Source organism: Nicotiana tomentosiformis, chromosome 1 (genome assembly GCF_000390325.3).
Source record: "Nicotiana tomentosiformis chromosome 1, ASM39032v3, whole genome shotgun sequence".
NCBI lineage: Eukaryota > Viridiplantae > Streptophyta > Magnoliopsida > Solanales > Solanaceae > Nicotiana > Nicotiana tomentosiformis.
Window position 1 is genome coordinate 100,934,855 of NC_090812.1, and position 17,773 is coordinate 100,952,627.

Consider the following 17,773-nt stretch of genomic DNA (forward strand, 5'->3'; position numbering starts at 1 on the left):
ACTACTTTCTTGTGCTCTCAATCGATAATTTTGTCATTTCTTATTCTAATTTCCTTTCTTAGAAAATTTCTGAGAGAATATTGAATTTCTTGATTATAAGTAACCCGAGTACTCCTAAAAATAGACTTTGACTGAGAATCAAATTCTTTGGTTAAACAGTACGGGGATCGATACCCCACATCTCCAATATAGACATTGCTTAGTTTACACTTTTTACCTTTACTTATCGCACAACTAAATCTTTGCTGGAGAAAATAAGAGTATCAAATAGTGTAAAAAAAATCAATGGAAAAAGTGCTGTATATTACAGGTGAAACTGCAACAATTTACATTGCCTGATTAACTGAAAATGACTACAAAAAATTTTATACAGACTACAGCTGCATGGTTCGGTTTACGCTTCGTAAACCACATGTTAGTGCTAGAGAAAGGCCTCTCCCTATTATCTTACTTCTTTTGCGTCCGTCCTTGCTTTGCTTGCCCTCCCTGACAAGTTGAATAAATTGTATGACAAGTTAGCTGTAGCAAGTATGAGTTGATGATGATGATGATCATCATATCATCATAATTACCAAAATAAAATAAAAGTGCAAGTAAAAAAAAAGATCAATATGTGTGTGTGTGTGTGTGTAAAATAGTAGTAATGATGATGGAAGTTCTCTACCAAAACTTACAAAAGCGTGAAATTTTGTGCAGCAACAATCAGCATAATCCAAAGAAAAGGAAATAAATACATTTTCCATACACAATTCTTGTTTAGACATCAACGAATGCAACACTGAGAATTTGACTTATGATATTATAGCAGTATAGTTTTATCTTAGACCATGCAAATTGAATCACAGAACACAGACACTAATGTGATAGAGATCTGACATAGTTTTCCCAACATGCAATAACACTTCATCTCTACATAGGAGATTGTTTGAGACTTACTGAAGCCTTTTGACCTGTCACTTTCCTAGCAGGAGGTGCTCGAGCAAAGGATGAAGCAGCAGCTACACGTATTCTGAAGTACAGATTGTACCAAAAAGAGAAAGTCAACAACTTAGAACCATACAGCAATGCCACTAGTGACCATTATAACAGTGAACAATATTTATCACCCCAAAAACAGACAATTTAGAAAGTAAAGTATGGCAGTTGAGACCTTTTGTGAACATCAACATACACATCAGTCTCATCGACGATTTCCTCCTGCATCCATGAAGAATCCAGTCAAAGGTAGAATGTGGTTTCAGATATTGAAAATGATAACAGTTGGAGAAAAAGGCTTCAGCATGTCTAATTGGATAGTGAAAATTCTTTTTTTATTTACAAAAAGGTAAAGTTAGATAATGACAATTCATGATATTTAATCCATTTTAAAGGTGGGAACACGATGTTCAGAAGCCTCACTTGAGAACTTGCATTTAGTTATTGCATAAGATACCGATTGGAAAGATATTGAAGAAGCAGATTACCTGCAGGAGTTCTTCAAAAACATCTTCTAGCGTAATGATGCCAATGACTTCCCCCTCTTCAATATCTTCTGGTAGATATGTTGATTTATACGTTGCTACACCATTTTGATGCAAAGAGGGTAATTTAGCTTCTTGATTCTGTATTGAGACCTTATCAACATTTATAATTATGGTGTCTGATTTTTCATCATGCGTGCACAGTAATGGCGTAGTTAACTGTGAGTCCCCATTACAAAATTTGTTTCCTCTGCCATTTTCAACAGCTGGATCAGAAGAAAGGCTGTAGCTTTTCTTGCTTACTTTCACTACAGCTGCCATATGACTGCTCCCCTTTTGAAATTCATTGAGAATATCATACAAAGGCAAATCTGCTGGTACCCTGAAAATTTTATGTGTGAGAATGGATATTTCTCAGCTACCCCGCATCAAAAATCAACAGAAAATGTACCTAGGCATTCTCCTGATGGAAACAGCACTAACGGGGGTCTCTGTCTCTGCGCGCACCGTGAGAAGACTTTTTACCTGCATCCCGTAGAAGCAAAAAGGAAAGACGATTCTTTATTAAATCACCAACAGATATAGAGAATGAAATATTATGAGATCTGATTTCACACAAACCAGTAGAAGTCCAATAATGTTCTTCGGGTGTCCAGAGTAAACAGGAACACGGCTATGACCTCGTGCTAGGATTTTCCCAATTGCTTCCCTGAATAAGAGGAGCTTCTTAGATTAAAAAAAAATCTGCATGCATCTCCTCAGGCAAATAATTCCTTGCCCATTTTTTTTTTTTTTTTTTTTTTGGGGGGGGGGGGGGGGGGGGGTTTAGTTTAAGCTTCAATTTGTACCTCCAAGAAAGTGATTGTAGTTTCTTAAGCACCTTGAGTGATCTCTATTATATTTATAATCCTTTTGAACTTCAGTTATAGCTTTGGAGTTCATGCAAAGCAGAATATTCAGTCGCTCTCTCTCTAGAAGAATAAAATTGCTTCTACGTATGGATCTCTAAGTTTTCAAGCATTTGGACAATATATGCAGAATTTAGCAGCAAAGGAAGTGAAACAGCATGCTTGAATTCCTTGTCAATGTACAATTTAAGAAGGAATAAGAATCATGAAGGATGAGAGGCATTGACATATCACAAATGAAACTAGCTCAAATAGTCTTTTGGAAGAAAAAAATTGTTGCCACCCCAATATAGTTAGCATGAGAAAATGGAATTCAATCCGTCATAGACTCACCAGTCCAACTTTGAGTTGACATCCAGGGAAAAGGTTGATTCAATAGGCGTCATAGCCTCTTCTGCAGTCTGCACATATCTGAGAAAACTTAGACCATTCTTATTATAAGTTGTCGGAATATACCTGACTGAAGTTACTAGAAGACAAAAAAAGAAAACATCAGGGTAACATGAGACCTTTGTGTCGGAATATAACCCTTTGTTTCATTTTATATGTCGCTCTTTCCTTTGTGTGCTAAAAAAATGAGACCTTTCTATATTCGGAAACTCTTTAACTTTAGATTTCCCACTTACCCTTAATGGTATGCTCTTAGAGCTAGCTATATAAATGACATGCATGTTTAAGACCAAACGTTCTAAGGGTACTTATCGTATGTGCAAAAAATCTTTCTTCTTTCTTAAACTATGTGCCCAGTCAAACACCATCATATAAAATGAAGCACAAGAAGTAGCAATTTGAAGCGAAATTACTCTCTAAAAGCAGAGATGGTCAATATTTACATTTTCTGCCAAGTCTTATTTTTCCAGTAGCAGACGCTTTATCAAAAGCTGGATAGATCAAAAGACAAAGGACAGAAGAAAACGAAGAAAAAGTGACAGGTGTATGCTGTTGCAAACCTTTTCTGTTAAATCCAGTGCTCCGCTAATGATAGTAGTTTCATCATGTGTGAGTTCACCACCTTTACCAGCCTAAGCTTGAAATAAAAATATAGTGTTATTTCATAACAATATTAACTAACTTATAATGGAAAAGTGTCACCATACTCAGGAAACTGTCACATAATAATGATAGTTTTGAGAAGGCGAAACATTCGTAATGAAAATCAGCCAAATCAACTTCAGGCATCTGAAAATGAACACCAGTTCAGAGGGATTACCTCCTGACCATGGATAGAAACAAGGGCTTTCAGCTGAGCTCGCCTGAACAAAGCATCATGATGTCCCAATACAGCGTCAAGAACCTAAGCCATATCAATTTCAACATTCAAATGTGATGATTTCACAGAGAAGTTCTTCGTTTTCTTTGTCTTCTCATTCCAGTAAGAAATTGTTTGAATAGTAAAAAAGGCATCAACTGCCTGACCTCTTTGAATTAGACACAGTATATTAACTGTAGTAGCAAATGCTGATCTTTTTCTAGCCACAGTAATACAAGATTTTGAATCTTCCATGACAGCTTAGTCCACAGTCTGAACCACTACATTAGTGCCTATGAGGGATGTGATCTACATGCAATATAGTTTCTCTTTTTTTGGATAGAAATCTACATGCAATGCTAATAAAGGCACAGAGTTGAAAGTGTTACACATATCATTTTGTGCTGACATAAAGATCAAAAGAACTCTTTGATACCAACAACAACGAAAAATTTGCATTTCCTTTATGGTACCTTGACCACTATGACCCGAGATGTTATCACAGATGCCACAACTGAAAATGATCCAAAGTAAGGTGCAGCAAGTTCCAAATAGGAAAACAGGGGAAGACCACCCACCATGTACTAGTTGTGGCGACAGAAAAACGAAAACTACCTTTCCAATTGGGTAAGCAATGGGATAGCAAATGATCATAAGAACACGGACAAGCCATACTAAGTTTGCACCTACGGCAAGCCCATACCGAGAGCATATAGCTTGTGGAATAATCTATATCATCAAGGAAAAAGCAAAGAAATCGTTAGAGTTCCCAGTTCAAAAATATTTGTCTTGCAGTTATACACAGTGGATGGAAGTCAATTTACCTCACCAAAAGCTAAAACAAAAGTAACAGAGAGAATAACAGCAACAACCGGATGGAAAATTTTGTCCAAGTATATTGGAAGAGCCTGCAAAGTCCATGGTCATAACAGAAATTGTAGTATCACTTATAAATGTTACTGATAAAAAAAACAACATTATACATTGCAGAAAAGAGCCAAAATAAACATGCAATGTTTTTGTGCGATTTTCTTATAGTACTCTCAGAGACAAATAGGTTCAACCTTAAGGTTTTTAAGACTGAACTCGTTGTACTTTTAAAATTATGGCTTCAAAATTTAACATTTGTTGAAATTTTAATATTTTTCACATATAATATATACATTTCATAAAAAAAAACTACTGGTTTTGGGTTCGGTTGAGCGCGTATTCAATACACTACATCCGTCACTGAGTACACCCAGTGGAAACATTTACCCTATTAGCTCCACCTTATGCTTGTCAGCATCATTATTATTATCCTATTACCGTCTTATTCTTCAAATTCATTATTGTTGTTTCTTTTATTTGGGTATCTTTACTACTTTTGATGGCAATACTTTTCCTTTCCTTTCTACAGTATTTTCACCACAATTTTTTACTCATTGTTTTGAAAATGCTTTACCTGAGCCGAGGTCTATCGGAAATAGCCTCTCTACCTATCACGAGGTAGGTGTAAGGTCTGCATACACTCCCCTCCCTAGACCCAACTTATGGGATTTCACTGGTATGTTGTTGTTGTGACTTTATAAAGAAATTTTAAACAAGCTACAATTAACTTTAGTAAAGAAACTCTATGAGAAACCCGTGCATGTTTTGCTATGAAATCACTCACCTCCATTGCAGCCGCATTACATAAAAGCAAAGTCACAAGAAGCTGATGCTGCTTTTGAACAACAGGAAAAATAGTAGCTGAAAAACACAAATATTCAACTCAAACACCACATTAATATCTTAAATAATCAATACCCCACATAAAGAAATTCAAGTATTCAGGCAAAATCAATGGGATAAAAATTAAAACAAAACCTGCTTGTTTCTTCTCCGTAGAAGTACCACTTCGTTGAAGAATTTCAAGCTCAACAAGTCCCATAGACATTAACCCCAACGTAAGACCCGACATAATTCCGGCGAATAGTACGAGGAAACAAGAAACACCGGCGTAAACAAACCACCAGGGGTTCCCAAATTCAATGTCCTGATCATCTACACCAAAGGGTCTCTTTGTTTTGTGGCCAGCAGCTAGGGCTATTGCTACCACATTCATTAGCAAACCCATGACAATGGAAATTTTTCAGAAGCTGAAATTTTTTTGTTTTTCGGTGGACTTTGCTGCTATTGTGTGGAAGTGACAGCAAAACAATATATAGAAACAGAGAGAAATAGAGTTGGTGACAAACGGCAAGAAGAAGAAGGAGTAGTATATAATGGTGTTTAATTAATGTCAAAATAGGAGTGAAGTGACGATAGCTTTACGTTATTTGGATGGTTTCTATTTTAATGACACTACGTTAATTAACGGTGGGGGTGAGCTGAGGGCCACCGTAGACGGCGACCGGATTTGGTGAGGTTTATTATTATAGGACTTTGTACTTTTTGGGCTAAATAAATGGGACCACGGCAATTGAGTTTTTCATGAGAAAAAGGACTAGGAAAATCTGAGGGTGGGACCAAATAAGACGTCTGTTTGAGTCAAGGAAGCAAGGCAAATTCATGTACATTACACTTTTGGTACCAAGAAATATAATGACATAAAGACATCAATGCAATTAGTTTGTTTGGGTTGTTACAAATAGTTTTATAATGTATTATATTATATTGTATTGTATTATTTCGTTTTATGAATACAACGTTTGGATATATTGTATTGTTTGTTATTGTTAAATAACATTTTGTTATTTGATTTGATTGTATCGTACTGTACTGTAACTGATAAGTTTACTAAAATACCCTCAATTATTTAAATATTAAAATTATCATGAATTACGCATAAAAATAATTTAAGAAAATTCATTTCTACTAATTTATCACCATATATGTCTTTAACTATCATTAGAAAAAAAAATAAAGTGCTATGATAAAGAAAGGGACGAGAATTGGCAGAACAAAGAATTGAAGTTAAAGTAATTAGAATTTGAGTTAAAATCACAAGAAAAAATGAAACAAAAAGAAGGCAAAACATATATCTTTTATGTTGGAGTTGGAAGCTGCAGAAGTTCCGGAAAAAAAAGGGACTAAGACAATGTATGTTATAGGTTGGAGATTTGGAGTTAAAATAAAATTAAAAAAAAAAAAGGTAAAGGGTAAAATAGAATTATGGAGTAATAAGTTAGGGCATATTTGAAAAGAAAAATAGGAAACAATTTCACCACACCAAATCGGTTGTTTAAAAAAATGGGACTTTTCATCGTTGATGAATAATGGATTTAACAATACAATACAACTAATTTTAATGAAACAATCAAAACAAATATTGTTTTGAGATAACAATATAATACGATACAAAGGGTAACAACCATTCAAACAAGTTGTTAGGGGTCGTTTGGTTACCGCAATAAGAATACTAATCTTGATAAAAAAAAAATTGAGATTATATTTATCTTATATTTTTTTGTGAGTATTAACTAATATTGAAATAAATTTTACATAGAATATGGGATTTAAAGTAATACGTATTATCAATATAAATATTTGCTTACATTATCGGTAATTTTTAACTTTAAATTTTAGTAATCATTTATATCAGATTATCACCTATTATTACTTATACGTGATTTGATAGTGTATATATTTTTTACATCGTGCATAAAGCTTAAACTCATAGATGAAGTTCGTCCAAATAGTATTTGGGAGAGGAGAAGTTGAAATAACATTAGTTAAGGTGAAGTTGAAATTATATTTGAATATAAATTTTTAGTGGAAATAAATATTTCACTTGTAATATTTGTCAAACCAGTTTTTCAAATTTTATATTCTCAAGTTGAAATAATGAACAAATTATAAACAAATACTGATTAGCAAATTGTGTTTCGTTGTTTTGCAAAATATTATTTATGTCCAAACGATTTGTGTTTTCTTCTTCTAAATAAATAAATATGTATATATTGTTTATATGAAAGGCAAAACTTACTAGACAAGAGGCATGACTCGTTAACGACCTTAAGCGTAATAATATTTTTTATAATAAGGAAGAGTCAAATAAAACTAGATTACTTACGAATTCTGGCAAGTCATGCAAATTGCCTCCCTTGTGATAATTAAACAGTGAGTAGTAGCTACTTGCACTTTTTCAACTTTAAAAGTTATGTGGGGACGTTACCTATACAAAATACTCATATTGACAAATTAAAATAATTTTGAACTGCTTATTATAAATTGTAAAAATGGAGAGTTTACTGCAAGTAGTTCGTGAGGAAAATTAAGCTATTGAGGACTAATAGGGGCACACTGTTTTGCGATACAAAATATTCATCCTAATCCTGTAGACGAATTTTCCCAATTGACACATATGAAGGCATTAATTAGGAGTGGGCGTTCGGGCAATTTAGATTGGATATGAAAATTTCGATTTGGATTTTTGATTTTCGGATTGAAGAAATGATAATTCAAATCCAATCCAAATAAGTTCGGGTTGGATTGGATTTTTTAAGTTCGGTTTCGGATTAATCGGTTTGGATATTGTGGATTTTCAGCTTTGAGCGTATAAATTGAGATGGTTCTACTTTTTACAAAAAAAATAAATATCCAGATGAAATACTCATGTTAAATTGCTTGAAAAGTTCCTCATTCTTGCCTCAATCATTCAAATAAAGTATTCAAGTAATGAAATTATTATAAATAAAAAATACAACAAATACATTAATACGGTGAATAAGAAGTAGCAATAGTAAAATCATGTCCAAATAGAAAGTATTCTGACAGTAACTTAGTAATTAATATTGAATATATGAGATAATATCTAATGGGTGAGGTATTGAACTTATTACTATTGGCATATGGATAATGGACTAAATATAAAGTATAAAAATTGCGGATTTTCGAATGTCCAAAAATCAGAAGTACCAAATCCAATATCCAATACGAAATCCAAAAAATTTAAAAACTAAATCCAAAATTCAATCCGTAATCCGAAAATCCAAACTAAAATCCAAAAAAATCGGATTTCAGTTTGGATTTTGGATTTGCCTAAACTATGTCCACCCATGACATTAATATTTTGACTTAATGAATCCTTATAACGTATTTATATATTTTTATCTTATGGAAGTGTGAGTCTGGGACATGATCAAGAATGTTTCTAATTTAGATAGTTTTATTTATCTAGCATTTCATATTTGATATGATAAGCTAATATATCAATAATAACAAAATATTTCAAATGATTTGTCTAGTGATGACATATCAGATGATATCCCACCTTTCAAAAGTCACAAAGCACTTCAAAGGATAGTGACCCTCACTTGGTCAATTATTCTTTTTTTTTTCCATTTTATGTGATAGTGTTTTATTAAATAAAAAATATAAGATAGAAAGATGTGTAGATCACAAAGATCCTACGTTAATATACATTATTTATTCATTTCTTTCAATAAACTACTTTATATCGAATAACATACTTTTGGGGACGTGAAACCCTTGTGGTTTCTCCAATGTATTTTATATACACGAGTTATGAGTAGATCCTTCCTGACCAGCAAACACATAAGTACACTTCAAATTAAAATAATAGAAATCAAGTTATTTTGTGTTGTTGAGGCATTCCGGTCACGAACCCCAAAGTTAATAATATGTATTGTTGTTTAAGAATTAATTACAAATTAAATATTTTAGAATGTTACTGTAATGACTCGACCGATCGTTTTGGGCATTTACGCTCCTTTCTACTATTTGAAGTCTTGAATAGTTTCATATAATATATTATGACTTATGTGAATCGTCGGTTTTGATTTTCATGTATTTCGAAGTTAGTTTGGAAGAATGAAATTCAAGGTTTAAAGCTTAAGTTGAAAGGCTGGCCGGATATTGACTTATGTGTAAACGACTTCAGAATAGAGTTTTAATGATTCCAATAGCTCATTATGGTAATTTTTGACTTAGAAATGTGTCCGAAAAATTATTTGGAAGTTCGTAGTTAAATTAGGCTTGAAATGGCGAAAATAGGAAATTTAAGTTTGGAAGTTTGACTGGGGAGTTGACTTTTTGATATCGGGGTCGGAATCCACTTCTGAAAATTTTCATAGGTCTGTCATGTCATTTATGACTTGTGCGCAAAATTTGAGTTCATTCCGAGTTGAATTGATATGGTTCGGCACGAGTTTTGAAACTCAACGTAATATATTTTGGGACTTGTTGGTATGTTCGTACGGGGTCTCGAGGGGCTCAGGTGAATTTCAGGGTGATTTTGGACCATTTCTAGGCCATTTTAAATTGTTAGTTTTTGTCTACAGAGGTGTGCATCGCGATCGCGAACATTTGGTCGCGTTCGCGAAAAGCAAACAGCAGTTTGGGGCCTTGTGAATCGCGATCGTGGAAGCTCTTCCGCAATCGCGTAGAATAAATCTCTGCTGCACTGACCCGACTTTGGAAGCTTATATCTTGCAATCTATAAGGAATTTGGAGATAATCCAAAAATAAAAATTGTAGCCCTTGATGTCTAGTTTTCATAAAGTCAAATCATTTGTCATTTAGAATTTTATACAAAAAGTTATGACTATTATACTAAAGACTATCTGGAAGAGTTGGAGAGTTTGTTCTTCGCGATCGCGAAGGGAAAATTTTGGGCTGGAAAATTTTGTGCTGGAAAATTTTGTGCTTCGCGATCGCGAAGAGTAAATACCTGGACAGAAGCTATATTTCGAGGTTTCGGCCATTTTAACATATTTGGAGCTACGAAGCTATGGAGCTCGGATTGAAGCGATTTTTGAGGTGATTTTCACCATATGAATTGGGGTAAGTGATTCTATCTCGATTTTGGTTAAATTACATGTTTATATTATTAAATTAGTGTTTTGGGTTGAAAATGGTAGAAAATTTTATAGACTTTAATTGAGGATTTGAAGGCTGAGTTATGGTCGAATTTGAGTAATTTTGGTATGGTTGAACTTGTGGTTGAATGGGTTATCGGATTCCGAGACGTGGGCCCCATTGCCGACTTTTCTAGCGGAGTTGGGAATTTTTATAAATTATAAGCATTGGAGTATAGTTTGATTAATTTGCACGTTGTTTGACTAGTTTCGAATCGTTTGTCTTGGAATTGTGGAGATATGAAGGCGTTCGGAGGTTGATACGCGCGAAATAAAATTTTCGGAGTATTGTTTATCTTGCTCGGCATTGGATTCAGTTTGTTCGAGGTAAGTAACATTTCTAAACTTGGGGCTGAGGGTATGAACCCTGAATATACATGTTATGTGATTTGTTTGGAGGTGACGCACATGCTAGGTGACGGGCGTGTGGGTGTGCACCGTAGAAATTGTGACGTAATTGATTCTGTGAAATTATGCAGTCAAATAATCTTGGCATTTCCATGTACTTTCATGTGTTAGAGAAATTGAGCTGAGAATCATGTTAAACATCATGCTGAGGCTATATGCCGATATAATTGAGACCCACAGAGGTCGTATTTCTGTTGAATTATTTGTTTAAATTGTAATTTCATACTCAGTCATGTTCATTCATTTCATATTATCTCTCATCCTCAGTTGTTATTTATTGATACACCATATCATCATTTCGGGCTAGTTTCATGACATTGTGAGCCCGAGAGACTAGAGAGATTGATGACCGAGTGAGGCCGAGGGCCTGATTGATAGTGATATTTATGGGATCGAACTGCACGCCGCAGCATGCCATATATATATATATATATATGGATCGGGGATGCACGCCGCAGCAGGTCTTATAGGCTTTATTATTATATGGATCGGGGCTGCACGCCGCAGAAGGCTTATAGGCTTTATTATTATGGGATCGGACTACACGGCGTAGTAGGCCATATCGACTTTATATAGCGCTTGGGCTGAAGGAGCCCCTCCGGAGTCTGCACCTCCACAGTGAGCGCAGATGATATGATATTTGGGATGGACTTCCCAGGGCATGGAGTTGCCTTATTTATTTATAATTTTCCTGGGCTGGATTGGCCCTGTACAGTACTGAGTGACTGAATGTCATTTATTTTATATATATATATATATATATATATGGGATGGATTTTTTCTGAGCTGGATTGGCTATATACAGTACTGAGTGATTGAGTACTCTGAGAGTGTGAGTACATGAGTTCATCACTGTGCTGCATTTGCATTAGACATGCATACTTGATATGTAAGCATAGAGAAGTATTTTTCCTCATGCCATCTGATAATGAAATTTCTTATCTGTTGTTAAAATTTTTGAGAAAAATCATAGATTTCAGATTTATTCATATTTTCGGTGATTTCGGTAAAGGATTTGAGTTTTACTGTTATAATTGAAAAGAAAATATTTATTTTCCGGAATTTTATACGAGCTGAGCATTTTATCGTTGAGTTATTATTGGTGTTACTTTCATTATATTGTTATGAACTGTTGCTGGTTATTGGTGTTGTACGCTGACCTTTGTTTCGGCTCGTCACTACTTTCAACCTAAGGTTAAGTTTGTTACTTATTGAGTACATAGGATCGGTTGTACTCATACTACACTTCTGCATCTTGTGTGTAAATTTTTGATGCTTTTGCTGTGCACGGCGGGAGCTGGATCTGAAGATGTACCTGTGTTTCAGTCATTGCTGCCTCTTGTTCATGGTAGCTTCAGAATTATTAATCTGTTTATATATATTTCAAACAGATGATGTATTTTTATTTTACACCAGCTTTGTAAATTCTAATCTTAGAAGCTCATGATTTGTACTACCAGTCCTTGGGGAGTGTATTAGAGTCAGTTAAATATTAATTGAATTGGATTATTATTATTTTAATTACCTAGCGGGTGAGGTTAGGTGCCATCACGGTTAGTTAGATTTTGGATCGTGACAGTTACTTAATGCAAACCTTGGATAATTGTACGCTGAATTTGAAGCACCGTGTGGAAGCATCGATGAAAGACTCGACTGATGTTGCGGCCAAACGCACACGGAAGTATACGTGGTCGTCAAGTAATAGAGTAGTGAGTAGAGTATCGTTCCCACGAATACTTATGATTCACTTTTGGCTAATTCAAACTTAAATAGTTTATCGATTCAAGCGATTTCTTACAAAATAGATAATTTTCTAATTTACTACCTAAAAACTATCAAGTAATGAAATACTAGAAATCAACCACAACACTTAAATAGTTTTGAATAACAAAATATTCCAGGGTCACGGTTTATCTAACAATCATGTTGTATTCTTAGCTTAAAATAACTAATTGATTTATCTGGATTGTTGATTGACAGGGTTGATATTACTCATAAGAATCTGTCGAGTCCTTACTCGCCTATTCAAGCTAACTTAATACCTATATGTATATGGAATTAAGATTAACAAGAACGCATTTACAATTCCTGTATTGCAACCGAGCAAGGCAATTAGCTATATGTCTATCCTAATTGCGAATTTGTTCCCCGATGCCCGGGTTTAAGAACTTGCTCTATTTAATTCTATATGCAATCTAGAATTCTCACTTTCGAGTTCAACTCTAGATTCGTAGATAGTATTTCACTGTTAGCTACTCGGCAAAATAATTAAAAACAGAATTAAATAAATAACCCAATATGATAAAATCAACTTCGTCAAATTAAACTTCAAACGTCAACATTCATGTATACCCATGACCCTAGAACAATAGGGTTCTTAGCCACTCATGTTCATACAATCATCAAAATAATTGTTTCAAACATAAAATCATGAGTACTAGGGAAGGGATGGAAGAATTGATCAAATCCTTGCTCCCGAGTGTTTGGCGCCTCCCCTTTTCTCTCAAAGTCGCGTCTTCTCCCCGGTATGTTCTCTCCTTTTCCCCGATGGCGTTTTTAGGTCTATTTATGTGTAGGAAAAGACCTAAACGTGTAGGACAAGTTCTAGTCAAATTCGAAAATAAATTAAGTCTTCAAAACTCGGATTGGACCTAGCCCCAGGCTTGGCGTCGCCAGCCTCAACCTGGCTTTAGCCTTGCAAAGCCAGCCTAAAGCCAGCTTCAAGCCTGGCATCGCCAGGTTCTCTCATTCACTGCTCTTGCGCACGCTTTCGACTTGTAGGTCTCCTTTTTCTTCTACTTTCATCTCCAATTCACCTACACATAAAATAGACTCAATTAAGCACAAATATAGTATAGTTTAGCATTAAAGCCCCAAAATATAAGGTAAGTAATGCACTAAAAATATGTAATTATAACCAAACATCAATTGACCCATAAAAATGTGACATAATCTTGCGAAATTGTTCACTAAAGCCAACAATTTCTAAGAAAATCAATAGTTGTTCATGCACGGGCATATTTTTGATTGAGCGCAAAGAATTATTTCTTCTAGGAGCATTACTCAATTCAAAAAAACGCATATTGGATTAATTTTATCTCTCACACAATGAACAGTACTTCTATTCAATATACTCTTCATGTAAAATTTTCTTTCTTGATCTTTATTGGTATAAGGTGATATATGGATATTTGATTTTCGCAAGCTAAATTACTAGTACTCCCAGAAGCTAAAATAATTGTGATTGCAGCTCTAACTATTACATCACCTTTGTCGATCTTAATTGAATCCATCTATTGTAATCCAACTTTAGATCTTCTCCTTGTAAATAATAGTTGAGAAAATATTAAAGAGCATAACATAAATCAGACTTTGGACTAGAAAAACACTTGGACAACCCATACACTAAAAGAGTTTTTAAATTCTCGTAAATAACAATCGAGATCATATGCATATACTAGTAAACCCACAAATTCTTCCGATATTCCTGTATGTTTAAGCAGCTTGAATGACATCCTCTTTATATCACCCTTTTTTAAATCAGTCAACTAATATAAAAAATTAAAAAAAAATAATAACCCCTTATGTGCTAAACACCGATAGACTAAGGGCTGTTTGGTGCGAGGAATAAGCGATAATTAATCCTGAGATTAAATTTGAGATGAGTTTATCCCACGTTTGGTTGAGATAGAAAATCATAGTATAATTAATTCGGGATTAATTATTCCGGGATTGTAATGTTATTTTATCCATATGGAAGGGTAAAATAATAACCGGAATAATTAATCATAAGACAACTTATTTCCCAACTAAACGACCTTTAAGAGATATATGCTATCACAAGAAGTATGGATTTGAATAAATAAATATTTTATAAGTGTACCAAATAACTTGTCATAATTCATTTACAACTCACAAGTTTATATTTCAACAAACTTTTGGACACGTATGTTCGTTTTCTTTTCCGTGCTCTGTTCTATTTTAAAAAAATTTGATAAAAGAAAAAGTAGTTAAAGGTAGAGAATTTCGATTAACTCAAAGCTCTCATTTGGGCCGACTCTATACATAGAACAAACTAAATGAATTACTCTTTGCATATTAATTTTTGGTCGAATCTTTATATGAATCTTGTCTTTCCTTTTCTTGTAATTTTTCTTTTCCATTTTGTTTTTATTTTTTTTCCGCCACGGTTACTCCCCACATTATACCTACATTTTGTATTTAATTTCCTTGTAATTTTATGCAAAATCCTTTAAAATATTTTTCTTATCATTTCTCCTTTAATTTTGAAGTACTTGAATGAAACAGGGAGAGAGGATAGAGGAAGAAAATAACATTCACACGTACATCGAATCTTTCCTTTCATTTTCCTTTTCCACATTATTTGTTTTCATTTCCTTTCCTTTTTCTTTCTTTGTCTTGTAATTTTTCGATCTCTTTTTCCTTTTCCACATTGTTTGTTTTCATCTCCTTTAAGAAATTTTAAACTCCTCAAAGAAAGCCTGGGGAAACCTTTTATTATGCCATGTGACCGATGCTTGATGACTTTATGAGTGAAGGAAGAATTATTGATATAATATAATATGATGCTAATGAAATACTATTTGATAAGATAGTAGTAGTAGTATTGATAATGCCATGAAATTACAAAAGAGTGTTGGTTGTTAATGCCTTGTTCTCTGACCTCATTCAATCTATGCATCTAACTTATTTCTCTTCATTCGCACTACACAGTATTTGAATTTGGTCACAATGGAAGCAAGATGGTGAATGTATATGGTCGGTCTATTTATATAGTGGTACAATATTCAAAATTTAATGGTGAACAATCCTTTTAAATTCTATAATTAAGTGACAAATACAAGAAGTTGTAACCGAAAGAATATAAAAGTGTTATAACTGAAACTTTATGTGATATAGGATTTAAAAGAGGAGAGAAAATTGAATAGAAGAAGGAAATAATATAAAGGAACTATAATAATATCGGTAAAAAGTGTACAATAACGGCTAAAAAGTGTACGGTAATGCCCAATATTGGAGTTATTTCTTTCATTAATGTTATGAATTTTTATAGGGCATTAAGTACAAAATATAATTTAATAAGAGGTAATTTTAATTTTAGGCAGAGGACAATTTGGTCATTCAATTTTGAAGGTTATTATAATAAACTAACTTTACCTAAAAGTCTTCATGCTTATAATATAGTACTAGTTTCTCGATACGTGTGTTACATGTGTAATCCATATAAATGAGTATAATTTTATTAAAATGATGTAAATAATATTAAATATATGAGACGTGTAACATGAAATTTGAACACAAATATTTAGATGTCGTTGGTAACTATATTTTAACAACTATATTTAGTTACATTGGTATGCTGGATGAGATTAATTTTGATGTTACTGGGTACAGTCATAGCACAACTAATACTTCCTTTTAGACGACGTTCTTAGTGTATATTTAATTCTGACGTTTCGAATAATCTGTTATGACAAGAACTCTTGGCATCTATATAATTTCTAATTCACTCTGTGTACATGAATTTAACATATTACCTGTGTGAATTATTAAAATAATTTATCAATAAGAAATGAATTTTTAAGTGCCTTCAACATTAACAAAAATAGAATCAAATAAAATTTAATATTATTCCTTGAAGATCATATAACGATTGACTAATCTTCCGGATTTAATGATGTTTTCTAAAGCATCAAAATTACTCAATAATACTCCATTATTTCTACAAAGATTAATGTTGAGCAAAATATTGTCCCAAAAGATAAGTACCAATAAGAGATGTATATAAAAAATATGAACCACCAAGAAAAACTAAAAAAAAATAATCTTATGCGCATTAATCGTGCAATTATGATAAATTTTACATGTAACTCCCACACATTCTAATACCATCTTCACATAAATTTATAAATAATTATATATTCAGTCTTTTATGTTATTTCAGAATATGTAAAGATGATTTTAAAATATACAATTAATGAAATAGAAGTATCCACTTCTCAAATCTTCATTTCAAAATCGTTTTCTTTACTCTAGAAATAAAAACCTTTATAGATATAAAAAATAATTTCTACACACATATATACCTCTTTGCAACAAATTATATTTCAATACAGATTTGATCAAATATTTATGATTTTCTTCTACCAAATGTCCATCATTCTAAAAAACAAAAAAAACTAGTAAAAACCAAGGAATAAAATAAAGGAAGTTAGGGAGAAAAGATGACGATACATGCACAAATCTTGAACAAAGAAAAAAGAGTTCGATATAATAAACAATAGTTGGAAAATAACCTTAAATACATAAAGCACTTATCTTATTTCAAGTAAAATATAAGTATATACAGAATCTAAACGTTAAGTATGCGAATTAATCATATTACATATGCATTTGACGCCAACATTAACATATCACATCTTCCTAAGAGTGAAGGAATAAAAGAGGGTAGTATAATATACATTTTCTGAATATTTATCGGAAGTGACAAAAGGAGAAAAGGAACTTGTTAAAAATGCAATTGTAATACTTTCTTATGTTCAACTGTATTTGTAAAACAATTATGGAGAAGATAAAATAACATAAATGTAAATGAAATAGAATTTGATCCGAGCCCACTGAATTTACAGTGTTTCCTTAAGGAATTTAATCCCCTCCTAGTACCCAAGGTTGTGGATTATTTCCTCCCAAAATAGAACGAATTACACACTGTGTAGCGATACTTCAAACACCAATGTTTCAGCGAACACAAAATCGGTAGCAAATCACACTTACTGATGCTTTGTTTGTAGTTAAAACAATGCAGAAGAAAGGAGGAGAAGTCAGAAATTCGTATGGAAAATCTGAGAGAATGGACTGGTATTTATAGCCAATGTTGAGCTCAAT

The 17,773-nt window shown here is 33.2% G+C and overlaps 1 protein-coding gene across 1 annotated transcript; it reads right to left on the reverse strand.

The window, feature by feature from the left end:
* Positions 1-268: 268 nt before the first annotated feature.
* Positions 269-6,062, reverse strand: LOC104109619 (DUF21 domain-containing protein At4g14240-like). The gene is made up of 13 exons (XM_009618974.4): positions 5,466-6,062; positions 5,272-5,348; positions 4,442-4,525; positions 4,233-4,346; positions 3,579-3,662; positions 3,319-3,390; positions 2,702-2,769; positions 2,082-2,169; positions 1,912-1,985; positions 1,464-1,842; positions 1,151-1,197; positions 937-1,009; positions 269-486 (listed from the first exon to the last, which is right to left on the reverse strand). The coding sequence occupies exons 1-13, from the start codon at positions 5,713-5,715 to the stop codon at positions 448-450; spliced, it is 1,449 nt and encodes a 482-aa protein (XP_009617269.1). The 5' UTR covers positions 5,716-6,062; the 3' UTR covers positions 269-447.
* Between the last annotated feature and the right edge of the window lie 11,711 nt (positions 6,063-17,773).